The following is a 24,788-nucleotide window of genomic DNA, read 5'->3' on the forward strand; positions in this document are numbered from 1 at the left end:
CATCAACCAATGCTGACCTTCTCCTCTCTGTATAGCCCTACACCCTCTTGTATTAGCATATCCATCTGTTCCCCGATGGACACCTTTTCTAAGCTCTTCAATGGAAAGCTACGATTTGAAAGGGTAGAGCCATCGTTACGGATATTTATGGCGTCCACATCGTGTTCAAATCTTGCAACCACTTCAAGGGATTTCTCGCCATACCAAAAGCTGTCAATAATGTCCAGGAATGGTTCTTGGTCGAGAACTCGATAGCAATGAGCCCAGACACTTTGATAGCCAGGTTCTCCTCCACGGCCTGCAATATATCTAACACGTGCATGAGGCTTGATGAAAGAGGCTGCAAGTTCGTGCATCCTATTATTAGACTCATTTCGGATGTTCTTCCGGTCGGCTACAGTCAGGAGCTTGGTGATGAGAAACTGCAGATCGACCTCCAGCATGAGCCATGCTTTACTTGGATTAAATATATGACAGAGCAAAACTCCGAACCGGTCAATGAATAATATGAACCTTTTGTGCAAGTCCGGGCAGGTCTGTACCAGAATTTCGATCACGTCAAGAAACAACCCCGTGCTGCTACTATCCGACTGAATTGCGGTACAAATAAGCGTCTCAAAGGCTGTAGTATGTTTTGTTATGGGTGTTTTGTGCTCTGGCAGCTGAAACCACAGATCGGACCTTTTGGCGACATGTGCGTCTGCGCCAAGTCCAACCATCCCTCGGCATATCTTGACTGATAGTTCGGACATACCCATGTGTCGACTTGCAAGTGCCAGCTCGTGAAGGCTGTTCGTAGCAAGCTCTGGTGAGGGAGTCGGAACAAAAGAAGAAATGACAAAATCTTCGAAGCTGTCAAGAGAAAACGCTGCGACACAAGGAAAGGATCGAGTAGGCGCCCACGATTGGGGATTGATCAGAGCACCGTTTTCATATAGGTCCTTGATTATATTTAGTGCCTCCAATATGGTATTTGGATTCGCTCCCTTGTTATTCAGTCGATTGCAGTCACGAAGAGCATCAGATACAAAAGACGCGACCCCAAGCTCATGGTACCACGTGTTTATCAGACTGAGCTGGCATTTAAGCAGTTTGAGTTCTGTATCCACCGAAGTTGTCTCATTTGACTTGTAATTCACAATGGATTGACCAGCTTCTGTATCAATCAGGAAGTCGTGAGCTGTGCGGTGAATGAACTGGACTTGTCGTGTAAGTGGATACATCGCGTCGGGGAATTCCGCTAGTTTTTCATCAAGAGCAGAGTGTCGAGCAACTTGTAGCATACCAGCGCATCGGGTCTGGACATCGCTTTCTGTCGCGGCACACAGAGCAGTCAGCTCAAAGAGCTTTTTCGCATCAGCTTTGGGTGGAAAGATGAAACTGTCTTCGACATTTATCGCCAGTGATAGTTGGATCAGATTGGGCTCTCTCATGTAGGCATATGATCCGTCCTTATTATACAGTGTTGTTCCCCAGCCGTCGGCTATGACAAAGCGGAAGTATCTTGCAGCGGTCTCGCGGTATACTCGGTCATTCCCGTTGAGTCTCTCCCACATTTTCTGATAAAGAGACTCAAGCTCTTCTGGGAGTTCTTGTAGCCTTTGGGAAAGGATTTTTTGATCATCGCCATTCGTAATTCCATTGATGACGCTTCTCGTAGCAAGAGCAAGCCAGAGGAAGACCCCTTGTGATTTGGCTAAAAGTGTATAGATGAAATCTTCAAGCGCCAAGTCGGCGGACTGATCTTGTGGTAATCTTTCGAATTCCTTGCGTAGATAGACGACCATCTCAGGTTTGGTGAGGTCATCTAGTCGTAAGCTCTGTACTCCAATTCTTTCAAGCCTTTTGACTAGCTCTGTTTCAGGTCGGCTTGATACACAGACCTTCACTCGCTGACATGATGTGAGTCTTTGAACGACACTGACTAGTGCCCGGTATCCATCTTTATTAGATATCTCATCGAGGCCATCGATAAAAATGCATGTTGAATAAGCACCAGTATCTAAAAGGTACAAGAAGATTTTCTCCGCTTCTTGGGATGACCATTCTCTATAAGAGTCTTTCGATTGGGAGAATTTGAACTCCCTCAATACGTTGTCGATGGCATCGACATCTTCTAATAGGAGGTCGTGAAGCAAAGAACACAAAAGGCCTTTAATGCTGTTTTGAGGCTCACTTCCGATCTTCCAGAAGAAATGCGACAGAAGTCTAGTGTTTGGTTGCCAGGAGCCAAGCAAACGCTTCGTGTTGTCGTTGTTGATAACGAATTTGATCAACGTGCTTTTCCCTGATCCTGGCTTTCCTCGGATCCAAAATAATATGTCATCTGACTGCAGCCAGGTACTAAAACATTCCCATATGTGATCAATCTCATCAACCTCCTCTTCAAATCTTGCCTTTTCACTCTCATTATCACTTTCGTCAGCAAATGCTCGCTCGTAAATTTCCCAGGCTTTGTATTCTTGGTCTTTGCGACAAACACGTTCATATGACGCGAAAACTCTTTCGAAACAAGCGTCTGATGACGGTAGAACAGAATTATATCTCTCTCTGATTTCCTCGGGTTTGAGGCTTTTCAAGAGTCGCTGACGTTGGTTGTCTGTAATGTTCTTGATGCCCAAAGCCTTGAACTCGGAGGTGACGTGGGTGTTGATGGCATCCCGTGTGACTTGAGCTTCGATGGACACCAGTTGCTCTACCCTGGTAAAGCCTTCCGCAATCTTGAAAATGAGGTTCTGGACATCAGTTGCTAGACTTTGGAATCCTTGGCTCTGTTGTTGTGCAGTCGCAGTATTCTGGTCGCTGTTCACATCAAGCTGTTAGCAGGCGTTGACGAGGTGAACACTGAATTGAATGCGCACCATATCTTCAACAAGAGCTCTGTTTCCATTAATTCCTTGCACTTCTTTAAGGACTCATTCAATTGATTGAGCTTGGTTTTATGACTTTCCGCGCGAAAAGCAGAATAGACAGCCTTGAACATTTTGCCCTTTTGGCATCGCTTGGTAAGCGTTTGACTCTCTTTCTTCAGCTCTGTGGCCGCATTGATGCACTCCTGCGAGACCTTGGATAGTTTGTCGCCAACCTGGGTTCCTTTGGGCACTTTGGTGCCACGAGACTGAACGCGACGGGCCGCCTCCATCATCTTGGTCGAGTACTCCTCAAGCTCGTTCTCGGGGGTAGGCATTCCATCGTAAATCTTGAAACTGAGGGAGATGAGGCTCCCGGCAAACGAGATCAACTGGATAACAGCGCTGGCAGCCCCGAGTGCCTCTAGGCCGGTCGCCATCCCGATAGTCGCCTGCTGTTGGGAAAATGAAAAAGGAATTGGGTAAACTAAGTATAGATTTAGTGGACCTTAGACTACTTAGAGTCAGATGCTGTCTTGCTCCCTGAGGCGAATGAAAATGTCTGATGTTGAAAGAAAGTTGAAGTTGGGGGGATTGGGCAGGAATTGGGCAACCCCTGTTTTCCAGAAGGCAGACTGGTAGGATACCGCTGCCTCAGAATCCGACTGCATTTAAGATGCTGTGCTACATTGTTGCCCAATCAAGTGTGTCGTTTCAAGCCCAGTTCACCTCGCAGGATGCCTTGGCTGTTGCTGTTTGATATGGCTGTGTTTGGGAAACAGGCTTTACTAAACCCTCTCACCAAGTGAAAAATAACTTTGTTCCTTTTCTATTGTGATTGCAATTATATCATATATCGGCCAGGAAAATTCGTTTCTGTTTTTCGCTTCAAATGTTATATCTACTTGCTTGACGATCCAACACTTGCAGCATGATCTGACCAGAAGCCCACAATCAGGCTGTGCAATGCAGGCATATAATTGGATGCCTGGGGGATAGAAAACGCCTTGTATTATAACCTTCTCTCTCAGTGACTAGAAGATTATATTACTTACGATATGCCCTCAACCGATCCGAACATGCCTTTGGTCATCATTTCGGCATGGATTTATCAGTCCATAGCCCCGAATAGAAATGAAGTCGAAAGAACTCGCCAGCACACTTTAGACTGAAACCGCATAGATAAGTAATCAATCACCATGCTACGAATCATAGGTAAGTTATCTTAAACTATTATTTAGTAGTTGATAAAATTGTAGCTTTATTAAGCATCGGCAATCTCTTTGTTAATCTCAACCGCCCTCTCAAACTTCTTCTTCTCCTCTGGAGAAGGCTGTACGTTGCTTTCCCCCTAACCGCTTATGTTATCACCATTGGTCCACTGCCAATCCTCGCTCATCCGAGCAATACCAGTATCCAAACCGTATATATCTTCACTACCTGGAGGTGACGCCATAGGTATTTCCTTCACGATACCGTACAACTCACCAATGAGAGCGTCTTTGTCCGCTGCTTCTACAGTCTTTGTTTCCTCGTCTCCGAATTGCCGAGTTATGTACACCTGGAGAGAGTCGCCATCCCGAGTACTTATCTGGATTGTTAAGCTTGGTTTAGGGGGGGCAAAGCCTCCGGCGATTCCCGGCCAATGCTGTCAGTCATGCGTAGTTTGATTGCATCAAATCATATAGTTACCCTTTTGAAGCCGAATGAGAGATTCGGACGGCGCCATAATGATGCTGTAAAGTGTAAATAGGTTGGTATGTTTGGTATGAAGAGATTCGAAAGAAGGAGCTGGAGAATCCCTTAGATTTATACCTCAGCGACCGGCATGCATGGAGAGATTGCTCGTGTTGTTCAGTTTTCAGCTAGCAAGTTTCGAGGGGATCTACAGCTGAGCTGCCGAAGCTGAGATTGATTGAGCTTGGTATACAAGTAATTGCTTTTTGGCAATCCGCGAATGGACGTGATCACCAACGAAGAAGCTGAGCTCGACTACATTTTCTGAGACATACCTTGACCCAAGACGCTATACAAGCACTTCCACGTCATCTCTCATGGCCCTATTGGAGCCAGGTATGCATGCATTTGTTGGCTTAAGCCTCACTCTCAATTGATTTATGTTGATACAGATCGATTTACCCGTTGGCTCGAGCCAACGGGTACTTGATTAACATCTTCTCATGTCATGGCGCCGATTGCGATTTTTGAGCAAGCGTTAAGGCACGCATGGTACGGAGTACCGTTTCGTCAGTCACCTCGTCTTCTCAGATATTCTTCCTAGCAAAACCATTGACAACCGGGTTTTGAATGCTGTGAGACTGCTCATCCGCTTTGGATATCAACCGCATCGACGATTGGCCAATCACGTTTAATTAAGCTTTTACAGCGCCACACGAGACAGCCACCTGTTCTGCCACTGCATCAAAACTCAAAACACCAAGACAAAGACATCGCGATATCGACAAAAAGAAACGGAAGACCTTACAGGAGTAAAAGAGAGGTTTTAACTGCGTAATCAGGGAATCGAACCCTGGGCTCCCCGACGCTGCTCGAATGGCAACGGAGAATTTTACCACTAAACCAATTACGCTTATCTTGTTGGAATCCTTGCGCCGTAATTGAGGTCATGAAGCAATGCGGGCTGGAATTATTGAACAGTGAGGGAACTTTCGTCTCGATTCGCTGATGGCGACATCAATTCTCTTCCAGTATAAAGATATGACCGACGGAGAAATAGGGCCTCGTGTTCCCAATGGTCGGTACAAATCATTCACAGTCTCATCTGAAGTTCAGCTTGTAGTGCAGGGTCGGTTGGACGAACATAAGGCCTTGTCTTCAAACCGCTTGATGGCCAGTAACATATTGCAATGGATCAATTCTTCTCGTACAGGGTAGGCGTACAAGCATGAATCGATCCCATCCGCATATCTCACGAAATTGCATCATATCCTCAGGTTCCACAAATAGCATGTAAGCACGTGCAATAGAGATCTCGATCCAATCTTCAACAGAACGATTCTCAACGATCACAAACTTGGATAAGCTTCTTTTCCATTGAGTTTCACCGGAGTAAGCCGCCCGGTGCCATCGTCAACGGTCATACCTCATTGGATGCTTATCGCGCACCGCCCCACAATTACATCAGCGATCGTACCTTGCGACAGGCTCACGAGGGCAGGAACAACAATCACCTGCGTTTTTTCTTCCTGCACCTGCCCAGAAAAGACCGATCGGCCGATATTCGGGCCATCAATCAACTGCAAGCAATCCAATCTTGATGTCTCACCTCAATTGAAGATTGGTCGATCATCTTGGATACCTCATCATTGGCATCAAGGCTTGACTGACTTTTAAGCAAATGCCAAGCTAGAGCCTTGTTCTCATCGTGGCGCGTGTCAGCCCCGCCAAATAAATCTCTCCAGATTCGCTACGCACGTCCTACGTCACCACTCTTTCGATTCCCCAAAGCTTGAGAGGTGATCATCCTCTACAAGCTTTCCCAAGGTCTGAAGAGGCCTTTGGACTGCACGAACTGTTCATCATGGCGCCCTCGCGAAGTGCCTCCTCGAACGCCGCCGCCAGAGCTGTCAATCGAACAGCCTCCTCTGGTTCATTCCATGCTGGCGCGCCAATCCCTACCCTCAGCTCCCTGCGACGACAGTCTCATCGATACCAGACTTTTCCTACCACTCCGCCAAAGACTCCTCTCGAACAGCCGTATGCCCCGTCGAATGGAAGCGATTCCGAAGATGACGACGATCAAGAAGAGACGCCTTTGCCTGTGCGACAGCTGCTGTTGCTGGCGTTTCTCTCCCTTGCGGAGCAGACCGCACTGAACTCGATATCGCCGTATTTACCTGAAATGGTCCTCAATATGCCCGGTATCCCTGACGACGAAGCTGGTTTATATGTCGGAATACTCGCGAGTTCTTTCGCATTGGCGCAGCTGTCGACCAACTTCCTCTGGGGATATGCCTCGGATGTCATTGGACGCAAGCCAGTTCTGATCATGGGCACGACCGCTCTGATGGGGTGTTTCTGCGTCTTTGGCTTCTGCAAGGAGTACTGGCAGATCGTTGTTGTACATGTCGCAATGGGCCTTCTCAATGGAAATGCCGCCTGTGTTCCGACTGTACTGGGAGAAGTCACGGATCGCTCCAACCAAAGCCGCGCTTTCACATACTTGCCCGTTATTTACTCTCTTGGTAGCATCACCGGACCTGCGCTAGGTGGCATTCTTGTCGGCAGGATGGGCAAAGAGTACCCTTATCTTGCCCCCAACATTCTGTCCGCTGGTCTCCTCGCTCTCAGCGTGGTGGTGGTCAGCATCTGGTTCGAAGAGACCTTGGACAAGACTGAAGTCAACTTTGAGAAGCCCGCCTGGGTCGAGAAGATTATTTCCTGGTTCTCTTCACCCACACCCCCGCCTCGACGAGCATCTTGGAGCGCGCGCTGGCCTCGATCTCAATCCCAGAACCAGCCCCTTCTTTCCTCCGGACGAGCGCTCGAATCGGAATCCGATGACGAAGAGACCGAGAACGACGATGACGATAGCGATAACAAGGTGGACCCGGCAATGTCCGCATGGAAAGACCTTAGCCGAACCACGATCCTCATTCTGTTCACGTATCTCGTCTTCCAACTCTCGAACATCTCCTTCAACAGCTTATACCCAATCTTTGCCGCTACACCGCCACCTGCCGGCCGCGACTTGTTGCCCAGTAAGATTGGCATCAGTCTGAGTATTGCAGGTTTGGCAAGCTGCATCTTCCAGGCCTTCCTCTTCCAAGCGCTCAAGGTCAGATTGGGCAATCTCGGTACCTACCAAATCTCGCTTCTGGGACTGGGTATCAGCATGCTGCTCATGCCGTGGGTTGGCTATGCCGACAGCAAGCCTTTCTTTGGCCTGGGAAGCGGCAAAATGTGGCTGTACATCGAGCTTGGAGTGGTGTTGATCTTGAAGAACCTCTGTGCCGTGGGTGGTCTGTCTAGTGTCATGCTTTTGGTGAGTCCTCCAACGTTGCGCGCCATCATTTGAACGTTACTAACCTCAATAGATCACCAACTCTGCTCCGTCGCACTCGAGCCTTGGGAGCCTCAATGGCATGGCGCAAACCCTATCTGCTTTGGGTCGCAGCTTCGGACCATTCGTTTCCGGTGGCCTGTTCAGTCTGTCCATCAACATCCAGCCCAAGGGCGAGGCATTGGCTTGGAGCATCTTCGGCGGTCTGGCCATTTTGGGCTGGGTCTCATCTCTCTTCATCCGCCGCGACGGCCTTGAGAGCGACGATTGGCAGGGCTCAGATGAGAACCTCGCCGAGCAGGGGGGTGACGAGGCGTGACGAGGCCTGAGCTTACCGCGACAAAACAACCACAAAAATTACAATAGACCGCATTGGCATTTAGCATTGGATGGGTGGGGTGCATTTGGGACATGGTCATTTTGACGCATCGCCCGGGCGTATTGGAGAACTCGCAAGGGCTGCTTTTGAGAGTTGAGAGACGAAGTAACGATGAAGACGTACCACTTTGGGATTTACCACTGTACAATTGATAGATAGAGTTGGATAAACCTGCTTTCATTTGAGCCGGCTGAATGGGTCCATGATAGTTTCTATATTCTAACTACACTTGCTGTACGTGTTTCTGGTGATGATATGATTGAGTTTTCGTGTGGCCGGTGTGTATCCTGCCCCAGTCAATGACTCGAACCCAGCACGATGTATTTATATTCGTCTTCTCATCGGAGAACAGTCCAATCGATCTATTCCTCGAACATGTATAGTATTTTTATCTCTATTTGACTTTTTCCTTATCCTCTTTTGCCCTCCTCTCCTCCCTCTCACTATACCGATCCCCAAAGAGGTTAAAATGCGGCCTCATAACAATAGTATACTTCACCAACTCCTCCATACAATCGACAAGGCGATCACGATTTCCACTCGGCAGCATACGACTCCCCTCATCCTCAGATGTAAACTGTGTATACGCCTTTGGCACAGAACTCTGATTCGGTATCGTAAACATTCTCATCCATCGCCCGAGAATACGTAGAGAGTTGACGGCGTTAAAGGATTGCGAGCCGCCGCTGACTTGGGCGATGGCGAGGGTTCGGCCTTGGGTTGGGCGGACGGAGCCAGTTGAGAGGGGTATCCAGTCTATTTGCTGTTTGAAGATGCCAGTCTGCTCTCGTGTTAGGTGTCTATCATCGATGTCTGGAGGGTTGGAGGGCTTACCAAGTTACCATGTTGTTCGGGGCTTATCCAAACATGGCCGTCACTCCATTTGCTCAGCTCTCGAAGCTCTTGAACCTTTGGATGATTGTGTTGAACATCGTCTTTTTGAGGGAGGCCGGCGGGGTTGTAGACTCGAACATCGCAGCCGAGACGGTGGAGGATACGTGCGGCTTCGAAGGCGAGGAGGCGGGAATATGATCTGAAGGGAAGATGAGATTAGTATTCAGCGTTCAAGCCTGCGGATGAATACCTACCGACTCCGTAGACTACCGTAGAGGACCAGGATACGGAGACGATCTAGGCCTCTATCGAGAATCTCGGACTGAACCATTTGAATAGCTGTGCTCAGCTCCAATTCTGCAACCCAATCATCTTTAATGTACTTGCCATCAAGAATAAACGGGCGGTATTTCTCTTGGATTTCAGAAACGTCATCGGAAGGGTCAATGGCGAGGGATCGATAGGCGTGAGCTGGGTCCGGGGTCAATTCGACCGCCGTTCTCCCGGCGTGGGAGTTGTTTAAATCTCCATGTCCGTTCATCTTAACAGAATAAGCGTGATAGAACAAATCTCTGTTTCTAGTCGTAAAGCGACGGCTAATAAGCAGGCTCCCAGAAGGCTTGAAGTTCTTGAAGTTGGCAGTACAAGTGCGAAGTCGCAGAGAGTGACGAGGGAGAGCCATTCTGACGGCAAATTTCTAGGGCTGCTTCCCAGACTTGGTGCATTATTAACAAATAATTAGGCTTTTTGACAGCCCTGTACGTCAGACTTTTCAAGGGTCCAAGTGCAAAGCCAGGGTCTGATCAATCATCTCTTGGGCATGACAGGGTCCCCGATAAACTTGCTGGCGACCAATCATTGCTCGGGTATGACAAGGTCCCAACCACGTCCAAGTTAAAGTACTATATTCATCTCTGAATGCCCCAGGAATCCTAATATTGAGAAGCATTTGGACGTTTAGTTTACACTTTGCTCAAGATGCCCATTACTCGATGTCAAGAAGGCGTCTGGTAGCATGCTCTGAAGAATCCCCACGGCAAACGGAAGAATATTAATAAACAATGTAGAATAGCAATAGACATCATCAAGTTAAGCATTTTCCACTTCGGAGCTTGGCTGAGTTGTTGCTCGCACAGTTGCAGATGCGGCTGAGACATCAGCACGTGAAGAACAAATCCCAATCAGGCAGTAGCTGCCTAATTTCCAAAGTACGAGGCTGTGTTTGATACAAACATCAACTGACTTTATTAGTACACATAAGGTAGTTTCCTCACCTAAACTATATACTTCAAGCTCCCTTGGTAATCTTTAGCCAATGCCATCTTTGAAATCGAAAGGTTACTCATCATGATAAAATGTGCTCGCCGTTGATGCGGAAAGGCTACTCCCCATATTTATCCCTCAACTTCAGAACACTACGCGTTAGATGCTCCGTATAGCGGACTCGTGGAGAAACTTTTTATAGTCCTTTTAATAGTCGATTATTCGCCTCTTGCTTAAAGCGTATGTCTCCCGTGACACATTATATGGAAACTTACTGATTGGACTCAAGGCAGCGTGTCATACAAATACAATGAACAATTGAAACAAGACTCTTTCAGAATCTTCACGCTTTACCCCGGAGAAGAAAGTGATGAGCTCCGTGGTACTCTGCAGACACATCCACTCAATGCAGCTCCGAAGTATGAAGCGCTCAGCTACGTATGGGGCCCTCTCGATCGAACCAAGTCAATCACATGCAACGGACAAGACTTCAACATCACCGATAGTCTCGACATAGCCCTGAGACGGCTCAGGCTCCCTGAAAAACCACGTCATGTATGGATCGATCAAATATGCATAGACCAAGACTCCGTAACAGAGCGCTCAGAGCAGGTCAGCATCATGAGGCATATCTACTCCAATGCAGAATTAGTCAACGCATGGCTTGGCCCTGCTGACCCAGAGGTAGTAGCTTCTGCAGCTGGTATCATTTCAACCCTGGCAATCCCAAAACCCAGTCTTTTCGAAAAAGACTACTTTCCCGAGGATAACGAACTGTTAGACCTCGGTCTACCAACACGAGCCTCACCCGCTTGGGATGCCTTAAATACAATGTTCAACGTACCATACTTCTCCAGAGTCTGGATTATACAAGAAGTCGCCGTCGCGTCTGACTTCGCACTGCTATGGGGAGACATCGCCATTTCTAAACATGAGTTCCAGACTTTCAGATTAGCAGCTCTCGCCCACAAACTATCCGACTTTGACCTTGAAAAAGGCTCACCGCAGCTGGAGTGGAACACAGTCGCTCTTTTATATATGGGGCATTACAAAGTTGGGGAAGCCAATCTCTTGCAGCTAGTCTCTTCTGTATCAACAACTCATGCAACAGACCCACGCGACAAGATATTTGCATTGATCGGACTTGCTGGCGATCGGTTTTATGACACTGTGCCAAACTATAACAAGAGTGAAGCGGAAGTCTTTGCAGATTTTGCTCGTGCAGTGATAAGATCGGAAACTAACTTGAATGTTCTCGATTACTCTTATGTAGAGAACCCCGAGTGCCCAGAACGGCTGCCACTTTGGGCACCGAGATGGCACTCTGATGATTATTCACATAATCACCATTTGAACAAGTACAACTTCACTGCCTCGCGAGATGCACCGATGGTGCTAGGCCCACCTTTGAGCGACAGGGTGCTGAGCTTGAGAGGTCTCCAGGTCGATTTAATCAGAGAGATGCATGATAGGACGGCGGAAATACAGCAAGACTTCCCCGCTGCTGTTGACATGATCACTAATAATGTTAATGTCTTCAACAAAAGATACGGCTCGGAAATTATCAGAACGGTCCTGCTGACAATGATGGCCGGCCATGAGAACTCCGGACCTATGATCGACCAGAAAATAAGACGCCCAATAGACGATGAATATCTCAAGAACTTTATAACCTTTTTCTTGCTCTCCACAATTCAGGCATACGTGTCTCAAGACGGCAGAAAATTCGATCAGAGGAAATATTTCGAGCTCGTGAGGCTCGCCGCGAAAGCTATTCCTCTACCAGTAGAGCCATGCTGGACATCACCCGAGGATTTCGAGTTGATGGAACGGATGCTCAGGGTTCTGCATCCACATGATCCGAGGGTTGTGTCGGCTGATTTGGATATGCTCAGCAGGATTGACTGTGATTTGATGATGGGGCCGCGGCGGTTTGGGGAGGCAGTTCGAGCTTCTAATGGTAGTAGGATGTTCATCACGGAAACGGGATATGTTGGGTTTGGACCGCGCTGTATGAGGCCTGGAGATGTTGTTTGCGTTCTGTTTGGAGGCGGAACACAGTATGTCGTACGGCCAACAGCGGCTGCAGATGAATATTTATTTCTTGGGTCAGCTTATGTATATGGGCTCATGGACGGCGAGGCTGTTGATGCTTGGGAGAATGATAAGGGGGCTAAAGATCGGGAGAAGCTGTTCCCGCTCTTGTAGAAGACGAAATGATTCAACACACTGATTTCTCTTCTCATTAACCTAGCTCCATAACCATGAAGCTGATAAAAAAGGACAAGCTATGCAAGGGTATAATAACTCCGCTCCTCAAACCAATGCCCGTCTAATCCTCCTTCTTGTACACCGCAAACTCATCAAACAGCGCCACCTCCTCAAACTTCTGCGCAACAGCCTGAACATCCGCCTCGCCCCTATTCGTCATCGCCAAGTCAAAGTCCACAATCAAACTCGTTGAGATCCCCGCATCCGCCAACCCATGATGTCTCCCCTGCCCCTTAACCTCCGCCATAAGCCTCTTCGCCTCTCTACTCGTTATCAATCCATTATTTATCGCCATGGTCAAAAACGCCTGTGCTATTTCTCCAAAGATGGGATATCCTATATACAAGTGCTGCCAGTAGCGTATGCACAGGAGAAAGTAGAATTTCGCAGTGGGGTCGTTGGTTTCTTTGCAGATTGTGTTGGCGATGTGGATTAGGGATATGTTGATGTAGGGCATGTAGCTGTTGGGCATTTGCTGGGTGCGGTAGAGCAGGGCGAGGCGCTTTAGTTGGTTTAGGGAGGCGGAGAAGATGGTTTTGGGGGTGCTGTCGGGGGAGGAGAAGGATTGGAGGGTGTAGCTTTGATGGCCTTGGGCAAAAGGACGGAAGATGTCGAGAACTGCGCAGTGGAACCACATACTAAGCACCTGGTCAGTAGAAGAATATCTCAGAAGAGGGTGGTGACTCACTGGAATAGCATTACATGTTCTTGGCTGTTCTGGTCCCATGCCATGTCTCTACCGAGAGAATCTGCCCAGGCTAAGATCTTCTGGTACTTTGCTTCTGCGAAAGCAACAGGGACACGATCAACGATAGGTGTTCCGTCTTCTATGGAGTAGACCACAGCTACCTCCTGGATCACAGTGAAGAACTCGCACAACTTGGTAAATGAGGAGCCCATGTACTCTGGCAACGGATGTTCAGGCCAGAGGTCGTCATGTCGTTCGTCTCCAGGTATCGGCAGAGCAGGCGGTATCGCTACGCTCTCATCGTGATAGTATAAAACATAAATCCTGTGTTTAAACTCTCAGAAAGCGTTGGTAGAAACATTTGATGAGTCACTTACGTTAACAAGTTGTAAGTGCTCCAGGCAACGTGCGCAGTCATACGGACCAAGTCATCGGGTAACTCCTGAAAGGCCAATGATGATGGGCTATCCAGGGGTACACCGTATAAGCCAAGTCTCCTTCCCATGTGACGACCAGCTGCAAGCAGTTCTTTGGCTAGCCTATCATTTCCATGGAAGCTACAGGCGAGGCTGAAGGTGTTGATGGCCGCTAGGGTGACGATGTTGTCGGATGATCCCTCTGCGCGGAAGAGTCTCTCCGCTTCTCTGAAGCAAAGACCACCAACAGCTACGGATTTCAAATCTGAAGCTGTATATGCATGCTGCCATTCGAGTTAGTACGTATTTGAAAAAGAATCGGCTTCACTCACGCAAGCAATGTATAATATCGCGCTGACGAGAAACGTAGAGCAGAACTGGGGTTTTCGCTCCACAAGACTCTCCACGAATAAATCAGCATCGATAAACCCAACGATCGTCTGGTCCGTTTCCAGAAACAGCGAGATCATCGCTGCAGCAGTTTCATTGCTGATCGGAACCTTTGTCCAATACGAAATATCAATCTCTTCTAGCCGACTATCGCAAAGAGGGCGAAACCGATCCGACGAAAGAACAATAGGACTCGCCGGCGATATCTGCTGCACCAAAGTTTCCGTCTGCGCCGCAGGAAGCGCCGGCTTTTCCAAAGGCGAAATTCCCAAAGAAGTTATATCAATCGGTACCAACGTCGGATAAACAATGCCATGCAGTGCTGTGAGTTCAAACTCGACCCTTGAATTCGTAGTCGGCAGTATAGCCTGCGCCGTCCTGTGATTCGACAGTCGTATCCTGGTATGTACACTCCCCTGCAACGACGCAAAAGCCCCATTCACATCCGCCGGCGATCTCAGCCTCTGCAAAAGCTTGAGCGCATCTGTCTCAGGTAATGTTTTCAGCTGCTCTACTATATCCGCGTAATGATTAAAGCTGTGCTGCAGCGTATCAAGTTGTTTTTGAATCTTGATTGTTGAGTCAACTGTTTTGGGGGGTATTCGGTAGATGCACGCCAAACTGCGTGTTTGACACTGATCACAGGTCGGTTCTATACCATTGCACTTTCATTTCTATTAGTTAAACGGGATTGTAAGTCGTTTCGAGACTCACGGCGCGTTTCTTTTCTCGGCAGGGATTACAGGCTATCCTGACATGCTGGCGCTTCCGTTTAGCCACGCGGAACTTGCGGTCGATCTCATCGGCGTCGTGTCTGGGAGCCGGCTGGATCTTCCTGTAGTTTCCTTGCATGGTCAATCTCACCCCGCCTGGTTGACTTCCGAGTCATTGCGCTGCTAGCGAGGGATGTTATCGCGGCGGTTGATGTCTGGTGGGGTGATATGATAATGATAACATGGGAGAATAAGCTTTCGGGCTTCGGTTATACTTTGATGCGTGGAATGCTTTAGGGTAAGTGCATGATTTGATTGAAGCTATCACGAAAACAGATGTCTGTGAGCTTCGGCAGTGTTGATACGGTATTGGATTGGTTGTTGGAATATTGTTAGAGTTTCGCTGCCACGTATAATGTTGCCACCTAGACTTGACTCATGTTTTTGCAAGTTTGACACTCGACATGACTCTTGTGTCATTACTCAGCAGCCTCAGACTTTTCGTCTCTCCAGTTTTCCAATAACGGTGAGGAAACGAACAGCATTGACCGGAAAGCACTCGGCGTTAATGCAAAAACTCGAGTCCAGCTCATGATAGACAGCGCTAGAAGCCTGTAAAGAATTCTACTGTTGGATTCCACGACCAACCAAAAGAAACGGAGACGCCGAGGTTCAGCGCATCAATCCATTCTCAGTTAATTATCCGAGCATCCACCCCGCACTCCGCTCCCGTTTCCGTCTTATTCTCACTCACCATTTTGTACAGTAGAAATAATAAGGATCTTACTGCATTTGTTCAAGTCCACACATAATAAACCTCGGCATGTAACACAAACAAGCCTTATTCTAAAGTTGTCACTGACTCTCAGCTTGCAGATTGGGTGACGTGAAGTCAACCACCATGGCATCATCCATGAGGTCATTACCGCTTTGGGAAACATCACCGTATATGTGGACCTCCCTCGCGCTGTGACGTTTTAGTTGTCGAAGAAATTCTCAATGCTTTGTCCCTTACAAATCAAGCCTCCAACGAGCCTCGGTATAATGCCAGCGCCACTTTGACGTGGCTTCGGTAGTTGATGCACCGTGTCTTATAAAAGTTGCAGTGACGTCGTTCATTTCTCATATTCTATCATAACATCATCTTCATCTTATATACCCTTCACTCTCACATCATACTTTTCTATCTCATCTCATACTCTTCTCACATCACACACAACACATACCGCCAAAATGACACAGAACAAGACTCTCGTTTACAAGAAGATCCCCACTGGTCTTCCCGTGGCTGGTGAACACCTCGTCATCGAGGACCGCCCCGTCGATATCGACTCTGCTCCTCAAGGCGGTGTCATCGTCGAGCTTCAATATGCCTCTTTCGATCCTTACCTCCGCGGAAAGATGCGCGACACATCAGTCAAGTCATACGCTCCCGCCTTTGAGATCAACGACCCCATCGTCAACGGAACTCTTGGCAAGATCATCAAGAGCGACACCTCTGACTTCTCCGAGGGCGATCTCGTCACCGGCTACCTCCCCATCGCCGAATACGTTCGCATTGAGAAGGACACCCTTCCCAAGGTTAACTTGAGAAAGGTCCAGAACCCACACAACCTTGACCTTGGTCTCTTCCTTGGTCCTCTGGGTATGCCTGGTCTCACCGCCTGGTCTGGTCTTCACCAGATCGGTAAGCCCAAGAAGGGCGAGACTATCTTCATTAGCTCTGCTGCTGGTGCCGTTGGCCAGATCGTTGGTCAGGTTGCCAAGCGTGAGGGTCTCACTGTTATTGGTTCCGTTGGTGATGATGCTAAGCTTGACTTCATCACCAAGGAGCTTGGCTTCGATGCTGGTTTCAACTACAAGAAGGAGAGCCCCAAGGATGCTCTTCCTCGTCTCGCCCCTAACGGTATCGATATTTACTTCGAGAACGTCGGTGGCGATCACCTCGAGGCTGCTCTCAACAACATCAACGTCGGTGGTCGTATCCCTGTCTGCGGTCTGGTAAGTTAACACTCTACCCACTCTCTATACCACATAACTAACAATCTTCAGATCTCCGAGTACAACACCCCCGCCGACCAGCGCCAAGGTGTCAAGGGTCTCCTCAACCTCATTGCCAAGCAAGTCAAGATGGAGGGTTTCCTCGTTTCTAACCCTGCGTTCGGCCCTGCCTACTACAAGGAGCACCAGGAGAACCTCCAGAAGTGGCTCGCTGACGGTAGTGTCAAGGCCAAGCTTTACGTTACCGAGGGTATTGACAACGCCGCTGAGGGTTTCATCGGTATGCTCCAGGGCAAGAACTTTGGCAAGGCTGTCCTCAAGCTCAAATAAATTAATGCGATATGATGATGAATTGTATAAATTGGGATGGGTTACATAGAATCATATAATGAAAAGTTATTAATGAACCAAGAATTCTGGGAATACTTGTAGCTCTGGCTGTTTCGTGATGCCGCTCTATGCATTCCTGAGACTCCCTTCGGTCAATTCACTTTAGCAGCGTTCGCGTGACATGATTCAATCTATGCATGAACTTTTGAGCAGACGTAAGACCCCAGACCACCGGTACAGAAAGAAAGGTCCCGGTTGGAGAAGACTAGGGACATATATGGCATTTCAACTTCACAGGAAGGTTTCTCTTGGCAATATCGCAAGACAAACTCAGGATAAATACGCTCATCAATGTCCTACTCCTATACTGCAGCGCCCTGTCCTGATACAAGTGATGAGATGGTGCGCTGGATTCACCATGAGGCTGAACTCGACCCTTGTGCCAAACTGGCAACTTGAATTCAGTAAAACGCTCAATAACTGGAGAAGAACTATAGCTTTCTATTTGACAGGCGGTTCATCAGCCACGCGTGCAGTGACAAACTTGAGAACTAGGACATGCTTGCCGGTGAGAATGATCAGCCAGATATGAAGCGATGTGACGTAGTCGTCGTTCGCAGCCTTAGGGGGTAGCAGAAAACCCAAGGCTTTTATCCCAAGTTAAAAACGGAATTTAGTCAAGTTCAAGATGATGGTATTTCGTCAAATCAACAGTCCTGCCTTCATCACTTCACTGCTGCTCAGACTTTGGCTCTGTTGGATCTTTTAACCATAAGTTTCAGTGTTTCGCCAACGGCAATGATAATGGATTCTCAGAGAGAGCCTTGGTAGGAAGACTGACAAGTTCCCCTTTAAGTAGCATGACTTTCGATGCCCGCCCTTCACATCCTTATGCACGGATTGAATAGCCGATGCCTTTTTAGCATCATGAAATAAAACCTCGTTAATCTGGCCTAGGAATCCATTCTGTTCAAAATGACACCAAAAGGCTTATTAGGTACTTTAAATTTGGATAGTATGTGCACTTCCGATCATTATTGAGGGCTACTACGGAGCGGTAAGTCCACTAATGTTAGAAATAACTAAATGACTTGGCATCTGAACTTCTTATTATCAAGGAATATGAGGAGCTGATAGAAAAGTAGCAGATGTCATCAATAGTGTTACGGTCCTGCAGGGCGGTTGAGGTGAAGTTTTGAGATACCAGTCTCACAAGGCAACTGAATCTTCATACCATCATACTGCACCATCTTGTTTCGGAACAACTTGCCTGTCTGTAGTTCACTTCCATACGATGCGAAAGGAGGCTGTGCACGAAGTTGTAAATACTGCATGGCCCGTATGTGATGGACATCAAGTACTAATTAGCCTATCGACTTGACTCTTTGGTCAACTACTAGTATAGAGACATCTTCACCTCATCCTTGCCCAACCTCACTGAATTTCATTGCCATGTCAATCCACTAAGTCTTTTCATATTTGGAATCCCAGTGAAACCGCAGTCATGGCGACTATAACTATTACCCGTCCTTATTCAACCCTCTCATATCCCGGAATAGCTTACTAATGAACTATAGATTTTGAAATGATAATTGGATCCTAAGTGTCTTCTTGTTCAATGACATGTACCAACTGCAGAATCTCCTTCATCTGTGAGATATCTTCTACCACTGCATATTGAGACAGTCCTTCATGATACAAATAACAGTCGGCAATGGTTGGTTCAGAGAGCTGAGTAATGTAAGACACCAGAGAGTCCTGGCTGGACGAAAGAAGTATGTCTGAAGCCAGACGCCGCCGTTAATAACCAACGGCCCCGATCAGCTTGAATTTGAATCTCGAGTTCTGTCTCATAATGCGTACATACTTTCAGCTAAACTTCGTAGCTGTCCTAACAATAGTGAATCTGTGGAACTAATAGCTCAAAATCAGGGACTAGGGTGATTTCCTGCATGTACAACCTCAATAGCAACATGTCGTTTACTGACGATAGCCTAGCAAGTGAATCCAGCAGCCAATGTGCGCTTGTGAATATTCCCAGCAATCTGCCAGGAGTAATTTCCCATCACTCTGTGTCTAATATACTGATTTCAGCGTCTATTGATCGTCACTCATCGACCTCAGCGGCAAGAGCCTCAGTGGTTGGCTAGCTATCGACATAACTCAATCGGGGACCGCTCCGGCATCGAATCTGGGGTTCCCCAAATTAAGATTGACCGTTGCATGACCCAGCTTCAAGAGCCCCATCTCTTCTACCGACGATTGCCGATATCTCAAACCTCCCTGTATGTCAATATCCACTCCCAAAGTTAATAAATACACCATCCATGCTGCAAGAATCAGTGCTGAACTTTGAAGCGCAGTAAGCCGATATGAACCAAAGTATCATCCAAAGAGGAGTCTCAGCTGCATGAACATCCCTGACGTCGGCGTCACCTAGCTCTCCTCTCCAACTTTCTCCAACTCAGTGGCGACACTGCGTTGAAAACTTTAAAGTTCAGACTTGTACAGCTGTACGGTGTCAGCTAGACACCGCCACCCGACAGGCTAGTAGCTCCCGCAGATCCAGACGTCAGGATATGCAAAATTTGATCATCGTATGACTTAACAGATTGGCAGTTCATAATCTTGATTTTGGATTCTTAACTGAAATACCCACTTTGATGTGATGATGAGTTGTGGATATAGGAATTGAGACTATTGATGGACTAACGATGAAATGCGCGCAGTGGAGATGGGGAAGCGCTTAGGCTAACGGGTTTGCTGAGGTCGATATCCACAGGGAATCACGGGTATTCATCCAGTGTTTTGCGGGGAATGTGATGGCCAAGCCTTTGTGTTGAAGGTATGGAGAATGATTACTTGGTCTGATGATGAGTCGAGTCACCCAAAGTCTGAGCGTCGGTTAGGAAGTCATGAGAGTATGCTGAGAGCCCAGTAGAATAGTTATCAAGTTCTGTAAGTTTGATGGATCTCAGAACAGTGATGACTGAGCAACATTTTCTCCACACTTGCACTCTGTATCTCGAAAGAAGCAGCGGGAAATATCTGCTGTAATTGAGATCAAAGGGTATCACGTCACACGAAACTGGGAGTCATGGTTTGTAAATATGATGGTAGATTTATTCTTCAACCTCTAATGCATGAAATTGTTTCTCTACCTTCTAAATCCAATGCTATACAATGCATAATGCTAAAAGAAAACAACGCTGCCGCTTAAGTGGAATTCGAGTTGTCAGCACAAGAGAAAGCAGCAGAGCCACCAGAAGCCTTGTACGAGTCGATAATTCCAACAATAGATCCATAAGTACCACCGATCATGAGGAAAGTACCCGAGACAATAACAAAGACGCTGAAAGCAACCATGAGGTACCACTTCATGTTGGGATCACGCTTGCCCTTGGCCCAGTTGTCATACAGCCACATAAAGCCGTACAGCTGGAACGACATGAGCGTGCCGAGCAGGGCACCAACGAGGGAGACAAGACCACCAAAGACAGGAATACCGGAGGCGATCAGGTAGGCGATGACGGTGGTGATGATGGTGCAAGCGAGCCAAGTTCCCCAGTGGATAGCGCTGTTGGAGGAGAGATGCTTTGTTCCGCGGAGGAGGCGGACGAAGACGTATTTGGCGGCGAAGTGAATGACGAGGACGGTTGTCGCGAGAAGACCGGGGAGGGAGATGCCGTAGGCGACGCGCTTGATGAGATGGCCGGCTGAACCGAGGGCTGGCGAGGCGACGTATGAGCCGCAGTAGAGGTAGACGACGCAGCCGATGACGATGTAAGTGATGGTGACACCAGTTTGGCAGATGAGGAGAGATCGGGTATAATGCTCAGGGCGCTTCATCTCAGCAGCGATGGCACTTTGAAAGTTAGCTCATTGAATCACACATCACCCAGGAGTTAAACTTACAAGAATCCAGGAGTACCAGCATAAGCAAAGATGAGAGATGAGATGGAAGAAATGGCCTCAGTGAAACTGGGGTTTCCAACAACCTTCCAGTCAGACTTCCAGTGGCCCTCTTGAGGAGCAGCTGCAGGTCGATCCTGGACACCAACTGCAATGGTAACGGTGAAAATAGCAGTCATGATGCAAACGAGGCCGACCCAGGCGAGCATGCTGATGCGGCCGAGGGTGCGAACACTGGCCAGCAGGAATCCGCAAATAGCAGCAACAGCGACGAAGACAGCTGTGCAAGTACCGTGAAGAGAGACGGCGTTGAGGCCGATTGAGATACCGAGCATACCAGATCCTGCAACGAAGATCCAGACTGAGTTGTTAGATATTGTCGTTACGATTCAAAATAGGAGTACATACAGAGGCAGAAAGCAATACCGAAGATCTCGCGTCCGACTCGGCCGAAGATCAGAAAGCCTGCATCGTCGATACCGTAGATTTGAGGATGGTTGCGCTTGAAGACACCAATCATGTAATCGGACCATGTTGTGATGGCGGCGATGACGATGAGGCAGATGATGCCGGGGAGGATACCGAGGACGTCGAAGACAGCTGGGATAGACAGAACGCCCAGACCGACCTGGGTCTTCATCATGAGAGCAACAGTGCCGATCCAGCCGACCTATTGACGTTAGTTAAGTTAAAGGTGTTGATGATGTTGCGAATGACGTACAGCGCGATAGTTGGGACCTTCATCAGTGATATCACCAAAGACATCATCGTGAACTTGCGCTTCGCCAGCGATAGAAGGCGTGTTGTTCAAAGCTGGTTGATCATTCTCGTAATCATGCTTGAGGTCCTTCTCAGCAGGACCGCTAGAGTATTGTGACATGATGTCGATTGTTGTTGTTGAAGAGCAAAGTCAATTGACCAACAAGCAAACAAAAACTATTCAACTCAAAGACTGAAGGAGCTGAATAGTTTAATAGAGAGAGGGGAGGGTGAGAGGAGGTTGAAGAAGGAAGAGAGAGTGTGGAATGTGGAGGAGATGAAGCAAGAAAGTCTGGGGATTGTGGACACAACTTATACAAGCTCCCCCCGAGCTCAGACAAGTTGAAGTCGATCCTATACAGTAGGTCTAGCTGATAAAGTTGGCATTTGCCCCCCTAGTCGATCCCCGTGGTGATTTACCCAAGAGAGGTTAGTCAGTGATACGCCGAGGAAAAAACCTGGCAGGCCCCTCGGTGTTGGCGAGGCTTATCTGGGTGTGTGGAGAAAGTCCCCTCTGCCTCTGTGTCTGGAGTGCACCTCTTGGCTACTCCATGTCCCCATGGGGTTCCCCGTACACGCCAAAAATTCGCGGAGAAAGAGGGGCTCAATACGATTGACGAAGCAAAGGCAAACTGGCATTGTCTAGACTCTGAGTTGAGAATTATCATCACGTAAAAGAAAACAAGGCACTTTCGTCCAATTACAAGCTATGACGTTGGAAGTTCCACTGGGAATAGCGAGTCAGGTATTGTCCACGGTACCTTGCTCCCCATAATTTGAAGCGACAGAGTCTTATTGGTGAGAGGCTCAGTTTTTATTACCCCATTGCTCCGCAGTCGGGAGCTGATCCGGTCTCCAAAATATCCACAACCCCAATTTTCCACCTCCCTCAAACCATCAGACACGAGAGCTTCAATATTACTGTGGAATTCGTTACCATATCGTACTCTCAGCGGAGTACGGGAAACGGCCGAGTCCACTCCGAGACCCCTTGATTAAATACCAGTGCGTTTATCATAAAATGGCCTGCTTTCCCAGTGGTCTCATATCACCCTCTTTACAATTACAGCTGAATATTTGCGAAGGAAGTTTGTTGCAAAGGAAGAAAAAACAAGGCTGACGTCGGTGCAGCCGAGACAGGCAAATTTTCCAACACGGCATTACTCCTCGGCAGCCGGAAATAAGAAGCACGCCAACAGGAGGCGCGTCTCCAAATTTTACCTTTATACAGTATCCTTCTGGAACAATTCGCGCATGTCATCAGGGATGGGGGATGGTTCGCTTGTGCCGTATTGGTTGGCTGCGAACGATTGGGGGGCGTCGCAGATCACCGACCATTCCGGGCCCAAACCCCAGGATCACCCTGTAAAGTTTACAGTTAGGGGTTGACTTGCTTGTTTTGAACCGATGGTATCCCATCGGGAAGGCCTCCGCGCTCTGTTGATGAACTGACTTTATCAGCGAGGCATTTTTCTACTGATAAGTTCTATCTGCCAATCTGGTCAGTGCATTTGGTATGAAACGTTGGATAAGCGGAAATCATCGGTACGGTAGATGAAACGACGCAGTCAGCGTAACTCTGGTGGAATCTCCAATTTGCTGCACAGATGCTCAAGCAGTCAGTGACATTTGCACAGCGGAACCGTTTCCGATAAACGGTAACGGCAACTCCGTAACCAACGGATGACCTGCCGCAGCATCTCGCATATCTTCGTCATCAATTAATATCACCGTGCTCTGTATGGTAATCTCGGAAGATGACTGCAGGGTCCGGCCTAGGTCCCGATGGATTCTGTCTTAAAGGTTGCGTGATGTCTATATCGCCTCTGAGCAATTCTTTATGTAAATGTGGTCTCACAACCAAAACACCACCAGATTCCAGCGGAACGTTTTCTGTTTCTAGAAGCTGTAGAAGACAAATGCTGATTATCAGTTCAACTGGTGATTTATACGAACTGGTGATTATCACGAGGTTCGTCCGTTCGCGGCAACGGTACCGAGATAATGGTTGATGCCCAATATTCGCTACTTGGCACATATGAAACTTTCTTGGCGATATCCCACGTTGTTATCAACAGCACTTTGTAATGCAACGTTTGAACAGTGTTGGGGCTGATAATGGTCATAGCTTGGAGGAATCGCTCACGTAATGGATATCATGTTCATGCATGCATGATCTGTGCAGTGCGGAAGGGGGCGAAGCTGGTGGAGCTGAGCATGAGCTGAGGTATTTGCGTGATGACAGATTTCGATAACATTGACTTTTGTCCGTTGAGTCCGAGCTGCCTTTTGGGAAGGGTAGTTTCGTGATGGTATGTGCAGATAGCTAGCGGAAAGTCTCGAATATGATGAGTTTGACGAAGTGCTGGATGAGTTCCAGTTTGCACTGCAGCAAAGTCGCGATAATCATCGTAATTGCTTAGATGGAAATTTCAAGTTCTCTCGGAATAGAGAGACTTTACTATCTATTTATCAACTTTCTCTTCGTCTCTCACGGTTTGTCTCGGCTCATTATTGTGACACATACATCGAAACTACCCAATGCTCCGCTCCATTCCTAATTTAATCCCCAAATACTCAAAGGCTTGCTCGTACTTCTTCCTAAACGCTACCCTAGAGGTCTAGACCAAGCCATCCAAAAAGGCAAGTAATATGCATTTGCCAAGCCGGCTGAGGAATCATGCCAATGCTGGAATCTGCCATCCATGAGAGCGCCAAGTGATAGATCCTGGGGGTGTTCATCAGACCCTTTCTCCGCTCCCCGCACGTGTTATTTCTCCAGTTTCTTAGCATTCGCCAAGTTGCCCACTTGCCTTTCTGTTATCTGTGGGGTTTGCGACATCCTCGTTTGCTCAATGTGGAATTCGAATGAGTAAGCTACCGCGGCGACATGATAACCGCGTTTGTGCTTCAGAAGCAAGAGAATAATAAATATTGGTGATTTGTGATTTGAAATAGGT

The 24,788-nt window shown here is 47.8% G+C and overlaps 9 protein-coding genes and 1 non-coding gene across 10 annotated transcripts; 3 read left to right on the plus strand and 7 right to left on the minus strand.

Annotated features, from left to right (window-relative positions):
• Positions 1–2: 2 nt before the first annotated feature.
• FOIG_11092 (uncharacterized protein) lies at positions 3–3,289 on the minus strand (the record flags this gene model as incomplete). The annotated part of the gene is made up of 2 exons (XM_031211640.1): positions 3–2,802; positions 2,862–3,289. The coding sequence occupies 2 exons, from the start codon at positions 3,287–3,289 to the stop codon at positions 3–5; spliced, it is 3,228 nt and encodes a 1,075-aa protein (XP_031058824.1).
• Positions 3,290–4,200: 911 nt separating this feature from the next.
• On the minus strand, positions 4,201–5,904 carry FOIG_11093 (uncharacterized protein; the record flags this gene model as incomplete). The annotated part of the gene is made up of 2 exons (XM_031211641.1): positions 4,201–4,440; positions 5,884–5,904. The coding sequence occupies 2 exons, from the start codon at positions 5,902–5,904 to the stop codon at positions 4,201–4,203; spliced, it is 261 nt and encodes an 86-aa protein (XP_031058825.1).
• On the minus strand, positions 5,358–5,439 carry FOIG_11094. The gene has a single exon. It is a non-coding gene; the product is annotated as a tRNA-Gly (tRNA).
• Positions 5,877–8,530, plus strand: FOIG_11095 (uncharacterized protein). The gene is made up of 2 exons (XM_031211642.1): positions 5,877–7,854; positions 7,907–8,530. The coding sequence occupies exons 1-2, from the start codon at positions 6,391–6,393 to the stop codon at positions 8,189–8,191; spliced, it is 1,749 nt and encodes a 582-aa protein (XP_031058826.1). The 5' UTR covers positions 5,877–6,390; the 3' UTR covers positions 8,192–8,530.
• A 16-nt stretch (positions 8,531–8,546) lies between these two features.
• FOIG_11096 (uncharacterized protein) lies at positions 8,547–9,767 on the minus strand (the record flags this gene model as incomplete). Its single annotated transcript, XM_031211643.1, has 3 exons — positions 8,547–9,032; positions 9,086–9,284; positions 9,340–9,767. The coding sequence occupies 3 exons, from the start codon at positions 9,765–9,767 to the stop codon at positions 8,646–8,648; spliced, it is 1,014 nt and encodes a 337-aa protein (XP_031058827.1). The 3' UTR covers positions 8,547–8,645.
• Positions 9,768–10,511: 744 nt separating this feature from the next.
• On the plus strand, positions 10,512–12,556 carry FOIG_11097 (uncharacterized protein; the record flags this gene model as incomplete). The annotated part of the gene is made up of 2 exons (XM_031211644.1): positions 10,512–10,518; positions 10,638–12,556. 2 exons carry the CDS (start codon positions 10,512–10,514, stop codon positions 12,554–12,556), a joined length of 1,926 nt encoding a protein of 641 aa, XP_031058828.1.
• Positions 12,557–12,680: 124 nt separating this feature from the next.
• FOIG_11098 (uncharacterized protein) lies at positions 12,681–14,965 on the minus strand (the record flags this gene model as incomplete). Its single annotated transcript, XM_031211645.1, has 5 exons — positions 12,681–13,257; positions 13,308–13,631; positions 13,685–14,007; positions 14,056–14,778; positions 14,828–14,965. 5 exons carry the CDS (start codon positions 14,963–14,965, stop codon positions 12,681–12,683), a joined length of 2,085 nt encoding a protein of 694 aa, XP_031058829.1.
• A 747-nt stretch (positions 14,966–15,712) lies between these two features.
• Positions 15,713–17,319, plus strand: FOIG_11099 (uncharacterized protein). The gene is made up of 2 exons (XM_031211646.1): positions 15,713–16,827; positions 16,879–17,319. Exons 1-2 carry the CDS (start codon positions 16,060–16,062, stop codon positions 17,155–17,157), a joined length of 1,047 nt encoding a protein of 348 aa, XP_031058830.1. The 5' UTR covers positions 15,713–16,059; the 3' UTR covers positions 17,158–17,319.
• A 2,926-nt stretch (positions 17,320–20,245) lies between these two features.
• FOIG_11100 (uncharacterized protein) lies at positions 20,246–22,775 on the minus strand. The gene is made up of 4 exons (XM_031211647.1): positions 21,791–22,775; positions 21,478–21,739; positions 21,073–21,430; positions 20,246–21,022 (listed from the first exon to the last, which is right to left on the minus strand). The coding sequence occupies exons 1-4, from the start codon at positions 21,947–21,949 to the stop codon at positions 20,374–20,376; spliced, it is 1,428 nt and encodes a 475-aa protein (XP_031058831.1). The 5' UTR covers positions 21,950–22,775; the 3' UTR covers positions 20,246–20,373.
• A 22-nt stretch (positions 22,776–22,797) lies between these two features.
• Positions 22,798–23,946, minus strand: FOIG_11101 (uncharacterized protein). Its single transcript, XM_031211648.1, has one exon. It carries the CDS (start codon positions 23,864–23,866, stop codon positions 23,546–23,548), a length of 321 nt encoding a protein of 106 aa, XP_031058832.1. The 5' UTR covers positions 23,867–23,946; the 3' UTR covers positions 22,798–23,545.
• Positions 23,947–24,788: the final 842 nt, after the last annotated feature.

Source organism: Fusarium odoratissimum (genome assembly GCF_000260195.1).
Source record: "Fusarium odoratissimum NRRL 54006 unplaced genomic scaffold supercont1.20, whole genome shotgun sequence".
In the NCBI taxonomy this organism is placed as follows: Eukaryota; Fungi; Ascomycota; class Sordariomycetes; order Hypocreales; family Nectriaceae; genus Fusarium; species Fusarium odoratissimum.

Bases quoted from the DNA above. Each gene is read 5' to 3' on its own strand.
- FOIG_11099 (XM_031211646.1), top strand. From the start codon at position 16,060: ATGACACAGAACAAGACTCTCGTTTACAAGAAGATCCCCACTGGTCTT. The intron at 16,828-16,878 runs GTAAGTTAACAC...AACAATCTTCAG, and splicing joins GTATCCCTGTCTGCGGTCTG to ATCTCCGAGTACAACACCCC.
- FOIG_11101 (XM_031211648.1), bottom strand. From the start codon at position 23,866: ATGTGCCAAGTAGCGAATATTGGGCATCAACCATTATCTCGGTACCGT.
- FOIG_11100 (XM_031211647.1), bottom strand. From the start codon at position 21,949: ATGTCACAATACTCTAGCGGTCCTGCTGAGAAGGACCTCAAGCATGAT. The intron at 21,740-21,790 runs GTACGTCATTCG...TAACGTCAATAG, and splicing joins AAGGTCCCAACTATCGCGCT to GTCGGCTGGATCGGCACTGT. The intron at 21,431-21,477 runs GTATGTACTCCT...CTAACAACTCAG, and splicing joins CGGTATTGCTTTCTGCCTCT to TCTGGATCTTCGTTGCAGGA.
- FOIG_11095 (XM_031211642.1), top strand. From the start codon at position 6,391: ATGGCGCCCTCGCGAAGTGCCTCCTCGAACGCCGCCGCCAGAGCTGTC. The intron at 7,855-7,906 runs GTGAGTCCTCCA...TAACCTCAATAG, and splicing joins TGTCTAGTGTCATGCTTTTG to ATCACCAACTCTGCTCCGTC.